The sequence below is a fragment of the Choristoneura fumiferana genome, chromosome 13 (assembly GCF_025370935.1).
Source record: "Choristoneura fumiferana chromosome 13, NRCan_CFum_1, whole genome shotgun sequence".
NCBI classification, from domain to species: Eukaryota; Metazoa; Arthropoda; class Insecta; order Lepidoptera; family Tortricidae; genus Choristoneura; species Choristoneura fumiferana.
Genome location: NC_133484.1, coordinates 17740303 through 17756339, shown reverse-complemented (window position 1 = coordinate 17756339; position 16037 = coordinate 17740303). Strand labels below are relative to the sequence as shown.

At 40.8% G+C, this 16037-nt stretch overlaps 1 protein-coding gene across 1 annotated transcript; it reads right to left on the bottom strand.

Annotated features, from left to right (window-relative positions):
- Window positions 1-5328: 5328 nt before the first annotated feature.
- Window positions 5329-15499, bottom strand: LOC141434438 (uncharacterized). Its single transcript, XM_074096858.1, has 8 exons — window positions 15484-15499; window positions 15286-15434; window positions 13640-13803; window positions 12812-13006; window positions 11276-12068; window positions 9853-9966; window positions 7287-7462; window positions 5329-6329 (listed from the first exon to the last, which is right to left on the bottom strand). Exons 1-8 carry the CDS (start codon window positions 15497-15499, stop codon window positions 6326-6328), a joined length of 1611 nt encoding a protein of 536 aa, XP_073952959.1. The 3' UTR covers window positions 5329-6325.
- Window positions 15500-16037: the final 538 nt, after the last annotated feature.

Genomic DNA, 16037 nt, shown 5'->3' with positions numbered 1-16037 from the left:
CTATTTGTTTCATTTGTAAGTTTGTGCCCTTTTGACGAAGATTAGTTTGGATAGCTAGTCAAAGAATCTGTGGGCATGTTGTCTAACGCACTCCATTAACTCAGACAATTAACTATCGATGTCACTTCTGTCAATCAGTGTAGGATGAGGGTAGAAAGAGACGGTGAATGCGATCGCGAACATTCCCGCATTAGACCATACAACCTTCAGATAACATCGGGCATGTTAGCTGGTAGCCAGTGAATGAAACTAACAAGTACCTAACCGGAAAATCTAGAGGACTACAAATGGGTTGATGTGAACTATAGGTATTAAAGCCAAAATAGTTAAGTAAATATTTTCCCAATTTTAAAACAAGTTACAAAACATATGTCAGTAAGGCATGGCAGATTTTAATATGACAAAGTTCATTCGATAAAATTCTTGGAACATAATTAAATAGCCAAGTAGGTACGTGCAAAACGTGAAATGAAAACATGAAAATGATTTCTGGAGTTCGTTGCGCGTGCGTCCAAAATGAAGGTTTCTTTACGGGCTAAATATCGCTAGATGGCGTTAGTATCGACAGCACAGACCTTATATCGAGATAGACGAAAAGAGCGCTTCAATCTGTATGAGAACCTAGCGTGGCGAATTTTTCGTACCAACGATGACGTCACGAGCGAGATTTAGTGATGGGAAATCAAGACCGCACGGTACCGATTCAAAGGCGAGCCGCTGCGACTCGAGCGGCGGCTTTGCGCATCGCGCATTTAGGTCCGACAAAACTTTGACCGTGGATCAAACTTTTTACACGCAAGGTAGGTAAACTCTTAAGGTTGATATAAGGTCTGTGATCGAGAGGTCTGTTTGACGTTACAGCCTTGATGCGATTGGTTCATTTAATTATTTAGCCAATCACAAATTGACACAAGTATCAAAGTTGTCAAACGGACGTCACGATAGTAGCGCCAACTAGCCTCTCAGAGAACTGTCATTTTAATGTTGAACAAGATTTTTTTTTCGCTGTCACCGTTCGTCCACCATTACCTCTCATATTTCGTTTCATAGATTTTATTTACCGTACTACGGCAAAACCTACTGGCTAAATTGTCCTCCAATGGGCAGAGTCATTAAAAAAAATGTTGAACAAGTAAACTATTTGTATTTATTTGTAATGTGATATCCCTTGGATGCGCCAACAAGAAATACAACATTATGACTAGGTGTAGGTATGTACCATCAGCCAAATAAGTTGTCTATCAATTTTAAACAAGTTTCTAACAAATGAATATGTCGCTAAGTCGAACTTTCAAGTCGACAGACACGTCTATCGGCATTATTGTTTTATGACATGAAAACGATTATCAACTTTAGGGTATAGACCACCGATTTGGGTGATGGTTCATATCATTAATATCTGGTCTTGGCCTATTAGTGCGCATGTGCAACGATAGTCCACCATCTTGAATTTGTTAAATATTTTGAAAAAGAATTTCGCTGACTGCAAAACAAGTACAAGCTATTTTTACTCAGTATATCAAGCACAGATAAAATTTAGCCAGAAAGCGACAGCAAAAGAGCACTTTCAGAGAGCCACTGGTCTTCGTTTTACTGGTATTGAACTGATACAGATGGCGCTGTCTACAGTCCACAGACAACAAAACAAAATAGCGGTTCGATTCTTTTAGCGCTGCCATCGATTCGAAATATCTAAAGGAGAGTTTAAGAACATGACTAGAATTTTTATACAAACAAATACGAGTAGTATGATTTGATATTCGTACTCTATTGGTTGATTCCTCTGTGCTCACATCAAATTATCCCCATTTTTAAAATGTAACTTGTGATTATTTTTAAATCATCTTTCGCTTGAAATAAAAACGCTATGGAATATTATTAAGAATTTTATTCAACAATCCCAACTTACAATTAATATGTGCAAAGCAGTCCAGACCTATCAGGACAACAGGGAGCGCACTATCTCGCTCATTTACTTATTGTGTAAGCAGGACGGTGCACACTCACTGTCTCAAGAGGTTCGGATATTTCAGCTGTTGACCTCCACGATCTATCTTATTACAATAACTATTTACTAAAAAAAGGTCATAATCATTAATTATTGCACCAAAGTGTTTAACACTCAAATTATACTGAACTAAACTGAATTACATTTCATACTTTAAAATTATTTAAAAAGTTGATGCAGTACAGATTATAGCGGTGTATGTATCCATCGGGAAAAGTCGGAACGACGGCGGCACCCGAAGTGTCAATCAATAGGGCATATTAAGCAAAGCTCTGCGCAGGGGGCGACACTAGCACAAACCGTAAACAAACCGCCATGACAACGTCAGTTCTCTTTATAGTTTATCGCCATGACGGATTAAGTCATGATGACTTATTTTTTAATAACAAACTAGCATGATATTTACATCGATAGTAACGATAGAGCTATATTTCCAAAAAAATAAAGTTTTTTTTTTTAATATCATGGGACACTTGACACCAATTGACCTAGTCCCAAACTAAGCAAAGCTTGTATTATGGATACTAGGCAACGAATAAACATACTTATATAGATAAATACATACTTAAATACATATTAAACATCCAAGACCCGAGAACAAACATTCGTGTTATTCACACAAATATCTGCCCGGCCGGGATTCGAACCCAGGACCTCAAGCTTCGTAGTCAGGTGCTCTAACCACTTAGCCATCCGGTCGTCATATATGTTTAACATAACATATATTTAAATAATGTGAATTACATGGCATCCTTTAAAAATTTAAAAAGATATCAGTACTGTTTAGCGGTTTTGTGCTTCTGAAGACGGAAATGTCAATCAATAGGGCATATTAAGCAAAGCTATGCGCAGGGGGCGACATTAGCACAAACCGTAAACAAACCGCCATGACAACGTCAGTTCTCTTTATAGTTTATCGCCATGACGGATTAAGTCATGATGACTTATTTATTAATAACAAACTAGCATGATATTTACATCGATAGTAACGATAGAGCTATATTTCCAAAAAAAATAATTTAAATAATGTGATATTATGGCATCCTACGGAAATTTAAGATACTCAAAAACCTGTTTACGGTTTTGTGCTAGTGCTGCACTCAAATTGCAGTAATATTCCCCTTACATAATGTATTAAATGAGTGACATTTTTATATCCATAATATGGAACTTTATTATTTAGTGTCAAATGTCAGAACGACTGTACGATTTGTACTGAAGCTAATAATTGAGATAGCGCGATAAATAAGTACAAACTTTTCCGATAAACGATGGAAAATCAATACACCCCATCATCTATAATTAATTGTTTATTCTAATTAGATTACTGCAAAGTCAAACTGATAATTCCTAAAGTTTTAAGACATAGATAGGGTAAAATAAGCTCGTCCCTTTCTACTTAGACTAGAGAAAGGAGGACAGACGCTGCAAGCTACGCTTTAAGCGCTAGCTGGCATCCATAGGCACATTTAGGGCACAGCCAAGCAAACCTTAGAGTATGCTCGACGTGCATTTTTTTAGAAAAAATATTTACAACTTTTTATTTATTAAATACGACAGTGTTAGGATTAAAATCGAACCGCAGTCCGGTCCAAATATGGGTGGAGCTCAAAAAGTACAAACACTATAATGAGTAGTTAAATAAATATGGAAAATTTCAGTTTTGACACGAACATTAAGTAAGCAAGACCTTTTGATGTAGGCAAGGTAATCTAGTGCATAACTAAAAATTAATACAGTTATGATGAACTTTTTGAACCTTACCCATATGTTACTACAATAATCATAATACTACTTGTCTCGTCACTAGTTTTGAAGCGAATTGTACTATTTCAAACATAGTCAACAGAATGTTCTATTATTAAGTAGTTCTAATTAAAATATTTTCATACTAATAGAACAGAAAAAAAAATAAGTTAGTTGATTCAAGTGAACAGAAATACTCATGATAGAACCAGCATTTAATCGTTGCGATTTTTTTATTCAACTGGATGGCAAAGCAAGTGGGTACGCCTGATGTTGAGAGATCACAAGTCAAGTTTATTCAAGTGGCACGAAGCGGTAACGTTTCGTGTGCTCTGCCTACCCTATTTGGGAATACAGGCGTGACGTTTGTGTGAATATCCAACATGTGCTGTTATAAAAGTGCTCTTTTTATTTGTACTTCATCAGTGTTAATTTACAATGCCATTACGTTATACTTTCACTTATTTCGTATCGCTCAAATTATTCTATTTATAATTAGGGTTCACCCGCGGTTTCGTGTACATAAACCATTAGATTCGGTATGAAATTCAGAGTTTGTACAGTCACCATTAGATATTTCGGAACAGAAGAGGTGATCAAAAATATCGAAACATGCACTGTATTCTCAAGAAATTATGAGTTTTTTTTTCGATAATTTTGATTACGCGACTGTACAAACCTACGAGGATTACGAAAAATGTTGTAAAAGTATTTCCATAATATGGAGCGTCGCGGGATATTTATGAATCAAACTCCGAGTCATATTTTATATCAACAAATAAAACAACATGGCTGTTAAAAGCCTAATCAGCCTTATTCATAAAAAATCCTTAATTGAGGTTTGATCGGTCTGTTACTTAGCAGACTGATTAAGCTTGTTAGACGGTTGTCAAGTATGATTCATAAACGCTTGCTAGCAGTCTGCTAGTTGTTGAGCTGCTGATAGACGGATTAGACGCGTTATGTTGGCCACCTTGACAAATCAAAGACAAATAATGGCCTAATGGATAATTTAAAAAAAAATTGACACAGTGACAGCAAATTACCAGGAAAAAAAATAAAAAGCGAGAATTTGTTTTCCCGCCATTTCGATCCGCATGTTTATGTTGTGCAAAAAGCCATAATTATGTTAATCATCCTTATTTTTCATAATTGTTGCTATTTAGAGGATTTTTAAATACAAATTCCTGAAATAAATTTTCCTTTTTTTAATCTGCGTAGCCCTGCCTCACTATAAATATCTTCGTACCTAGGTTTTTTGCTCTAGTCAAAGTCAGCTGTTCAAACTTGTGGCGGCCATTTTGTGACTTAGCAGAGAGATAAAGGAGGGTCTACGGTCCACTAACTTTATGATCGACTGATTAGCGCTAACAGACGTTTATGAATCATGTTTTTTAGCATCGGGCCTTCAAGGAGCCTTCAAGGAGGCTCTAACTTTTTATGAATAAGCTATAAATGTTTGCGGGCGCAACTACACAATAATTTTACCTCGACGTTTCATTAGTAGAACAATGTTCTCGGATTTAAGTCTCGGTTGTAATAATAAATATAAAATATCATTATCCAAAGCAGCTTCGCTAGGCTTCTATTCAATTTGTATTTAACAGCTAAAGTATGCTAGCCGCGCAAGCACATTTAGCTCGATTTTTATTCGACAGCATTTTACTTTCCCCTGTTTCACCATTTATTGATAATGATTGGCATTGGTCGCAAAAAAAAAAGTTTATTTTTATTTACTTTTTTTTTTCATAAAATGGACCAATTTTAAAACATCTATTTAAAGGATTTTGGTTTGAGTTGGGTTTTAAATTTTTATCCCATTTATAAGTTATCGGGATTATAGCTAACCGTACGTTAAAAGCTACGTTTAAATAACGAAGTGTCACCTGTCAGTGTTAGGATTAGGCGGTTTAGTTACATAACGTTTATTTACGATGAAGGTCAAATAAAGGTCAAACGTTATTTTGCAAATATACACACGATCATTTAGTATTTTTTTACTAAAATTAGATAAAATGATTAAGGGGCTGTTTCACCATCCATTGATTAGGGTTAACCGACGGTTAAATATGATGCCGTCTCCGTCTATTCGAACAAAACAAATAGAGACGGCATCACACCTAACCGCCAGTTATCACTAATCAATGGATGGTGAAACAGCCCCTTAATAAACCATCTCCTCGAAATGGTTTTGGAATTAGAGCACATTATAAAAAAGTGATCAATGCCATCTATGTGACAGATATCTGTGATGCTGTCTCTGTTTGTTTTTTACGAATAAACAAAGACGACATCATATTTATCGGTCACATAAAATTAATCAATGAGTGGTGGAACAGGTACCAAATCTTATAAAAGATAAAACTAGGCACAAATGACGCTTGCAAATCGACAGAGGGGGCGATGTTTGACATCAGCGCAGGCACCCCTACAAGGCAGCCCTGGATAGTATGACATGGTTTGACATGCAAGCAATTTCAGTAAACTGCATACAAAAATACGTTGCATTAAGATTTCTTATACTAAAGTTTACTTCGCGGCAGTTAACAACAGAGCTGCGAGGTTGTCGGCCTATCTGAAATAGAAATAGATTTATTAAGCCACTAAGTTATGACTGAAGCATCACCTCTGTGAAAGAATAAAAACGGAAAAATACAAGGGAAGTTAAACAAAAGCTTGTAATAACTTTAAAAAAGTTGGAAAACCCCCAACATTGTCATTTCAAAGTTAAATATCTCAAAAAGGCCTCAACCGATTTTTAACAAACATACCTAAGAGTCATTGCAAGGAATCTCGCTTTTTTATAAAAATCGCATTTAAATCGGTCCATTTTTTTAAGAGCTGCGACGTAGTAAAATAGGAGAAGTAAGTTCACTACAAACAAAAGTACATCGTGCGGCTTAAATGTGTGCGCGACGATTGGCGCACGCACGCACCCGCCGCACGCACACACTGATAATTTAAGGAGGATTAAGTTTTCTGTAGTCAAGGCTGCGCTGCCGTCGGTGCCGTACGCTTTGATTTTAACTCGCTCGTCTTGCGCTCGCTTCAAGAGATGATCACCTTTTACGTTCGCGTACTCGTATTTACGTTTTTTTTTGAATTAGGTATAGTTGTAAATTAGTAGTATATAAGTGTAATAGTCCCGTGCAAGGAAACAATAATAGAAAAGGATGCAAAAATAATAGATACCTACTTACCTATAAATAATATAGTTATAGTATTATGTGTAGGTAAACATGAGAAGTTTGTACACAGTCGCGTAGTCGCCATCGCCACTCCAGCGAATTTATAAATAATTTTTTTAAATTTAGTATAATAATAATAATAATATAGCGGCATAGAACTTGTTACAAACATAAGACAATTTTAAGTTACTACTATTATTCGTACAAAAATGATTTGCCGGTAGGTAAGTAATCTAAAATAGACATCGACAACCCTCCCGCCCGCGCCGGAATAGACAGTTAAATCTCCTAAAGGGTCGGAGTTTACATACTTCTCCTATTTGACTATGTAATAATTGACTCACTCAAGCGGCGCGGCCGCGTGCGCAGTGTACCCGCGCACGCGGCTGAACGCGAACGGCGGGAACTTGGCCGGCGACAGCTCGAACTGCGTCCACTGGTCGCGCCGCGTCGACACGCTGTAGCCGCGCCACGCCAGCTGCCAGTTGCCGCGCCCGCGCACCGCACGGATCTGAAGCTCCTAAACACACAAAAAGTCAATCAATCAATTTTTGGGTCAATCAACTATTTATTCAAATATTTCAATTTCAATCAAATATTTATTTAGTGCCTTATCACCAGAGCTCGGCGGGGGTGAGCTGTTTTCAGTTTGCATAACATGGACATCCTTGTCATTCAATGGTATATGTGGTGTAATTTAATAACTATAGAAATTATTTTATTTAGGGGCTGTTTCACCATCCATTGATTAGTGTTAACCGACGGTTAAATGTGATGCCGTCTCCGTCTATTCGAACAAAACAAATAGAGACGGCACCACACCTAACCGCCAGTTAACACTAATCAATGGATGGTGAAACAAACAGCCCCTTAGGCTGCCTTTCCGCTACGATCTTTACGTCGCCATTAAAACAAATGAATTTTATAGCAAGTTTTTTTAGCAAACGTCTTTAAATAATATGTATATGATACTATTAAAGTTAATAAAGCGATATGATATGATATCAAACCTCTTTAGATAGGCAATAAATCTGTTCAAGGATGCCATATTACATTACAATAATAAAGAAAATTAAGAATAAATAAGAAAACTTAGTACCTACTCGTTTTGTACATAATGCATTGTCATTTTAGTTTAATTATAATTAATAAAGTTTTATATTTTTTTAATATTCCTTTCTAAGGTGTGTCTATATTAATATCAACACTTGACATAAGTGACGTCAAAATGGCTCACCCCTGCCGAGCTCTGCTTATCACACTTGAGATTTGCGGGCGAGTTGAAGGCGAGGCGAGCTCGCAGCGACTTCGCTGCGAGCGCGTAACATTATAGAGCTGGGACGCCATGCTGACTTTCCCGCGAGTACGCTGCCCTTAGTGCAGTGGCCTAGCTTAGTTGGGGCGGGAAGGGCGGTCCGCCCCGGGCGGCACATTAAGGGGGCGGCCAAATACCATATTTTTTTTAATAGTACGTGTAAAGTTCCCAATCCGCACTGGGTCCGCGTGGGAACTACAGCCCAAGTGTTCTCATTCTGAGAGGAGAGTGCCCAGCAGTGGGACGTGTATGAGCTGGGATGATGATGACCGAGTACAATGAGCACCCTAAATACGAGGGCGGCGAAATTTTCTTCCGCCGGGCGGCTAATACCCACCCTACGGCACTGCCTTACCCCCTTATTCATAAAACTTAACAAGCCTATGTTAACTAACAAATGCTTTGTCCCTTTCTAACAAATACAAATGTCGAAGTGACAGATAAGGACAAACTAATTTTAGCGGCATTTTAACTAAAATAGGTTTGATTGTCGTTTATGAATAAGGGGGTTAGTGTATGGTATTCGGTCCCGTCACTTAGGAGTCATCAGTGATACACTTTGTTGGAATAACATTTAGCATGTTTAGGAGATGAGCCATGAAGGAATTGCCAACTGTCACAACTCCTAACTTTTAGCGCATTTGTACCCCATAAAATCATACTTTTAATAAGTAACTCGGGAGAATTTACCATGGCACACTAAAAAAAAAATATAGCTCCATCAATACTTCATGATTCAGCTAATGTCCAGGTAAGAACTATCGGTTGACTGGCACAAAAAGCCAAAAAAAGTCAGTCAAATATCTTTATTCAATTTAGGCCGTAACAAGCACTCATGAATGTCAAAAAAAAACTACCAACAATTCGGAAAAACCTCTGTTGTGGAGAACATGGAAAAAAACTCAACGAAGTTGTTTTAAGACATTATCAGTTCAAATTACAAATCTTAAAAATAGCTGAACTGATTTCTATCAAACACTGATTGATTGATTAAAACTTTATTTTAACATAGCTAAGGAATTCGCTTTCACGTAAACGTCAATCGTTTGAGAGCTACGATACCACATACAGACATTTTGCATCGCGGGTTAACACGGAACTACAATGTTATTTAATAACTTACTTATTTTATTACATACACAATCGAGATAACTGAATCGGATACCATGGTGGAACCTTTTTCTTTTTTTATTTATTTATTAATATTAGCACATACATTTAATAAATTTAGGGCCGGTTTCACCACTTGTCGACTAACTTTAAGTGTCAGTTAAAAGTAATGCCGTCTTTGTTTATTCGGACAAAACAAACAGAGACGGCATCACTGATATCCGTCACTTAAAGTTAGTCGACACGTGGTGAAACAGGCCCGGGGCTGTTTCACCATCCTTTGATTAGTGTTAACCGACGGTTAAATGTGATGTCATCTCTATTTGTTCTGTTCGAATAGACGGAGACGGCATCACATTTAACCATCGGTTAACGCTAATCAATGGATGGTGAAACAGCCCCTTAACAATATATTTACAGTACGCCAAACTGTAAAACAAGACGACAAAGGTGACAATAAATAGAGAATAGGACAGTAAACTCACCAGACGGAAAATGGTTTCGTGGCTCTCGTGGGTTTCCTTTCGCCGCGACCGGAACCGCGTGTGCGTGGGTTGCGCAGGTTTCTTCTCGTTGCTCTTCTTTACTATTATCAAAACCTGAAAGCGTAACAATCTGTGTCATAAAAAAAAGAAAAGAAAGGAGAAATAACGCTAGATGGCGTTAATATCGTGAGATCCGTATGACATTAGTCTCACTTGCGATTAGCTCAATTTTAACCCCCGACGCAAAAAGAAGGGTGTCATAAGTTGGACCGCTATGTGTGTCTGTCTGTGGCGCCGTAGCTCTTAAACGGGTGAACCGATTTGAATGCGGAATTTGAAAGCAGGTTTTCTAGCGATGATTCTTAGACATGTTTTATCAAAATCGCTTCAGCCGTTTTTGAGGTGTTGAACTTTGAAGTGACAATGTCGGGGGTGTTCCAACTTTTTGTTGGTTAGGTGATGTTAATAGTAGATTATTGTTGTGGCCTGGAAGGAGGCAATTGCTGGCTGTGTATGAGTATTAAACGGACGAGCTTGCGACTAATACGAAGCCAGCAATTGCTATTCCAGCCGAGACTAATATAAAGTTTTTCTCAAAAATGGTGAATAATTCTGAAATAGAATAAACTTTTTCTCAAAATATATTATAAAATGTAATTTTATTCCAATATTTTTCTTATGCTTTCCCGCCGTTTTTCATTAAAAATAAACTGCAGGTGTATTTTTTCACCGAAAACACCACAAGCTATTTCAGACCCAATAGAAAAGTCCGGAGTTCCAACAAAATATCTGATACCGGCCATTAGACTTGGCTGTATATAACTTGTGCCAACATTTCCATGGCCATTTTAACTTTAAAAAAAATGTGACTGATTGCAGGCGCGCTAATTCATTATTGTCGAGCTAGCGCGCCTGCAATCTTTTTAACTTTTTAATTTTTCGCTGACCATAAACTATGCACTTCACCTTCTGATATGTAAAGAATAATGTCAACTTTTACGGACATTTTTGAGAAAAATATCAATATGTGTTAAGATTGGTTTTTGGAATCTTATTGGGCTACAGCATAGATGTCGCTAGTGTCGCTGCTTAAAAAGTGACTAAATAAGAAAACAAACAAGCTGAGATATGTGGTGTATAGGAGAAATTAGTGTCTGTATCACTGTCCAGTGGTGGTGTAGTGGTATAGCACGTGGCACGAAATGCCGAGGACCTGGGTTTGATTCCCAGCGCTGGTCTTATTTTTCTGGGATTTCTATATTAATATGTATGACAAACAAAAAAGAAACATAAGAAAATGTGTAGGGTCTGCACCTACTCGCTCCTACTGCTGCTCGTTCTGAAATAACGCATTGGTACAAGTTTTCCAATGGATTCCGGGGGGGTACAAATTTGGTCGTGGTGGACGTGTGTTCCAGCATACCTGGTCCCCTTGCAGCCGGTAGTGTCCGGCGAGCGCGCCGGCCGCCAGCCGGTGCCGGCTCTTGAGTTGCGGCACGCACGCCACTGGCTCGTCCGGCGTCGTACACATACCTGGTCCCCTTGCAGCCGGTAGTGTCCGGCGAGCGCGCCGGCCGCCAGCCGGTGCCGGCTCTTGAGTTGCGGCACGCACGCCACTGGCTCGTCCGGCGTCGTACACATACCTGGTCCCCTTGCAGCCGGTAGTGTCCGGCGAGCGCGCCGGCCGCCAGCCGGTGCCGGCTCTTGAGTTGCGGCACGCACGCCACTGGCTCGTCCGGCGTCGTACACATACCTGGTCCCCTTGCAGCCGGTAGTGTCCGGCGAGCGCGCCGGCCGCCAGCCGGTGCCGGCTCTTGAGTTGCGGCACGCACGCCACTGGCTCGTCCGGCGTCGTACACATACCTGGTCCCCTTGCAGCCGGTAGTGTCCGGCGAGCGCGCCGGCCGCCAGCCGGTGCCGGCTCTTGAGTTGCGGCACGCACGCCACTGGCTCGTCCGGCGTCGTACACATACCTGGTCCCCTTGCAGCCGGTAGTGTCCGGCGAGCGCGCCGGCCGCCAGCCGGTGCCGGCTCTTGAGTTGCGGCACGCACGCCACTGGCTCGTCCGGCGTCGTACACATACCTGGTCCCCTTGCAGCCGGTAGTGTCCGGCGAGCGCGCCGGCCGCCAGCCGGTGCCGGCTCTTGAGTTGCGGCACGCACGCCACTGGCTCGTCCGGCGTCGTACACATCAGCACCACACCGTCAGAGAAGAATCTACATGGAATTAAAATTATACTTGAGTAATTATCAAATTTTGCGCAGAAACTCTGGTACTATTTGTATGAAGCTTTCACTCTTTACTATGCATTACCCAATAATATTATAAATGTGAATGTTTGTGAGTGAGCGAGTGAGTTTGTGAGTGAGTGAGTATGTTTGTTACTTAATCACGCTGAAACGGCTGGACGGATTTGGATGCAATTTGGCAGAAAGTTAGTTTATAACCTGGATTAAAACATAGGCTACTTTTTATCCCGATGTTCCCACGGGATAGAGATAAAATCTCTGATTAACAAACGCTGGGCTTAGAGTCATGAAATTTGGTATATAGGTAGCTGGACGTCTGGAATAACACATGGGCTACTTTTTATCCCGATGTTCCCACGGGAGAGGGATAAAATCTTGAACTAATAACCGCTGGGCTTAGAGTCAAGAAATTTGGTATGTAGATAGATAGCTGAACATCTGGAATAAAACATAGCTTACTTTTTATTCCGATATTCCCACAAATTTGACCACGAGTGTTTTAATGTTACGTCAATGAAAACAACGATTTAATTTTCGGGAATTCCCACGGGAAATTTTAAAAATCCCGGAATTTCAATTCAGCTGCGCTGTTGTTACAGTTTGACGAGTAACACTAAATGTAATGCATGTTGAATTGTTATAAGTTAAACAAATAAAAACAAAACAAAAAATTGTAAGTAGTATCGATCGTCGCGGCTACTCGTACCGACCTGAGATACCGGTAGTAGTCGACGAGGAACCAGGGCCTGTAGGTCTGGTCCTGGAAGGAGTTCTCCCCGCAGCGCAGGTAAGTGGTCTTGCTGATGTAGCAGCCGTGCAGCAGCAGCCGCGGCCGCGCCACGAACATGGCGCGCCAGCCCGGGACACCCAGCGCGTAAGGCAACCCGCACTCCGCGCCCCACGTCCTGGGGGGGATTACATCCTACTGATTCATTTTTACTAATTCAATAATTTAATCATTTTGCAGGTGGTAGGACCTCGTGCAAGGTCCGCCCGGATTGCTACCACCATCTTGCTCGCTAATCCTGCCGTGAAGCAGCAGTGCTTGCACTGTTGTGTTTCGGCGTGGAGAGTAAGACAGCCGGTGAAATTACTGGCACGTGAGGTATCCCATCTTAGGCCTCTAGGTTGGCAACGCGTCTGCAATACCCCTGGTGTTGCAGATGTTTATGGGCGGTGGTGATCTCTTACCATCAGGAGACCCATTTGCTCGTTTGCCATCCAGTCAAATAAAAAAAAATTCAATTCTACTAATTGATTCTTACTAATTGAATCCCACTAATTGTATCCTACTAATGTAATTCTACTAATTGAATCCTATCAATCAGAGGCGTCAATCAATAGTGCAGGGTGTGCGTTGCACACGGGCGCAGCGGTGTTAGGGGCGCCGGGCGCGGCACTTTGTACCAATTCCATTTTGGCCGCGCGCTTCCTAGATGGCGCTAAAGTAATAATTGCACACGGGCGCTACATGGGCTAAAGACGCCGCTTATCAATTACATAGTTACAACTAGTTACAAGTGATGCTAATGTCTTACCGGATGCACATAGCGCGCCAAATGTCAGGGTCGCGGCAGGCCACGTATAGCCCGCGGCAGGCCGCCGCCAGCCGCTCCAGCGAGGCCGCGTCCAGCTCCGCGCTCACCACCCAGCGGAGAATCAGCAGCACCACTTCGTAAGGCAGCCACGAGAACTGGCACTCCTGTTGATAACAGAAACATTGTTGATATTTGCCAGTCGGGCGGATATTTCAATGAATACGTTTTATTGAACATGAAACTACCGTGAGACTCACTCATATTAAATATAATGACCCGGATAACTCACGTCTTAAATCGAGTTTGGCTCGACATGTTTCGGGCTAATCCGTAGCCCTTCGTCTTCGAGCAACGCGACTCAGCGGCTGCTGCAACACGTGCACTGCGCGCCGCCGCTCTGCTCGCGCGAATACGTTTTTGTTCAAAATTACATTTTTAATATTTTTTGCTGACTGTACTTGCATTGTCATCTAAACTTGACTTCCATACCAAATTTCAAGTCGATGCCATTAACCATTGAGGAGTTCCGTCCTGCGTAGACAATCCTCGCCGGAATACCAGGACATCACTGCCAGATTATTGTATTGTGGCAGCACAGCGATAAGAAAGAAGAATGTAGAATTAGAATTTGTAAGCAAACTATTAAATAAATATCTTTTTTATTATTATTTTCTTTATTTTTCTTTCATTCTTAGGTTTAGGTTTTTATAATAGCTCTAAAAAGTAAAATACAGAAAAGTACATACAAAATAAAAATATTATAAAAACCTAACCTAGTTTGCCGCCGGTAACGGGGCAGGGCCCAAGCTACCGGTGCCAGGGCCGCAGAGTGAGGAACCTCGGACGATGCGTGCCGTGTCCAGAAGTACCGCTTTCTGTATCTGGCCCTTGATCCAGCCATCTAGCGAGAGTCTCTTGAGATGTTGGTCGAGACTCTTCGCTATTAGACCGTTTGCCGAAACGACTATCGGGACAATGATCGTAGAGTCAACATCCCACATAGCAGTCACCTCGTGAGCCAAGTCAAGGTACTTGCTGAGTTTGTCCTTCTCGGCCTTCACCAGGTTCTCGTCATGTGGAATGGTGATATTATTATTATTTTTATTATTATAAGCGTTAAGCTACGTCAGCATTCCTATTCCTGCGACACCGGGAACGGCGCACGCGAAGCCAGTCGCATTAGCACCTTCCAGAGAAACACGTCCCGTGGGTTACGTGTGCGCCCCGCCTGGTCTTGCCTAAAATAGATCTAACCTAGAAATATATTAATCAGTGTTGTACTTTATGTGTTCCGCTCTTAATAACTGTGCCTAAAACTGCTCATTACACCTAGTGCATCTCAAACTTTATTTCATTTCTATCTCCTCGGGCATACCTATTAGAGCAAGTCGAGTACTTGCTTAAGTATTGTCACGAGATTTACAATAAATATGTCAAATTACAAGTTAATCCGATCACAGGAAGTGGGTCTCAAATTTAGCTAATTCAAGATTTAGATCGCCCAAGCACAATAAAACCTTGATTTTCCTTTTGGGGGAAAGGAACCATAAAAAGTACAGGTGTTTTTTTCCTTCGGGTATATATTTTAAGATGTAAACTATTACTTATGTCTTTTATGAGTTTTATGTAAACGAGTTATACAATACCTTCTCAGGGTTGTCGGGCTCGCAAAGCAGCCCCTTCCGGGCCTGGATGCGTTGCAGCCGCGCCAGTAGATCCTCCCCCTCCACCCATTCTTCGTCCTCCTCTTCACCCCCATCCGCTCTCGGCACTTCCTCCGTCTCCGACTCTTCGTCTGTGGACGAGAGATTGATAATACCTAAGACTAAGAGGTTGAATAATACCTAAGTGGACTGACATCGTGAGAGTTGCGGGCAACAGCACCCACCAACTATCACCACCACGACACTACACTGTCGAATTTCGAATAAAACCAGAGTTCATTCTCTAGCATCTGGTAGCATGGTGAACGGTGAGGATGAACTTTGGTTGAGTTCGAAACGCTTCTGTGTAATGTGGTGGTGGTAATATTTGGATTTATATGATTTGTGTGTATTCTTGCAGTGTGGAGGTGGAGGAGCTGCATGAACACACATTAGTTGCATAAACGTAGCTATCATAAGTTCGCGGGTGAAGAAAGTAATCCTACTAATATTATAAATGTGAAAGTTTGTGAGCGAGTGAGTGAGTGAGTTTGTGAGTGAGCGAGTATGTTTGTTACTTCTTCACGCTGAAACGGCTGGACGGATTTGGATGAAATTTGGCAAAAAGTTAGTTTATAACCTGGATTAAAACATAGGATACTTTTTATCCCGATATTCACACGGAATAGGATAAAATCTCTAAATAACAACCGCTGGGCTTAGAGTCATGAAGGGTATGTAAGAGCTGGACATCT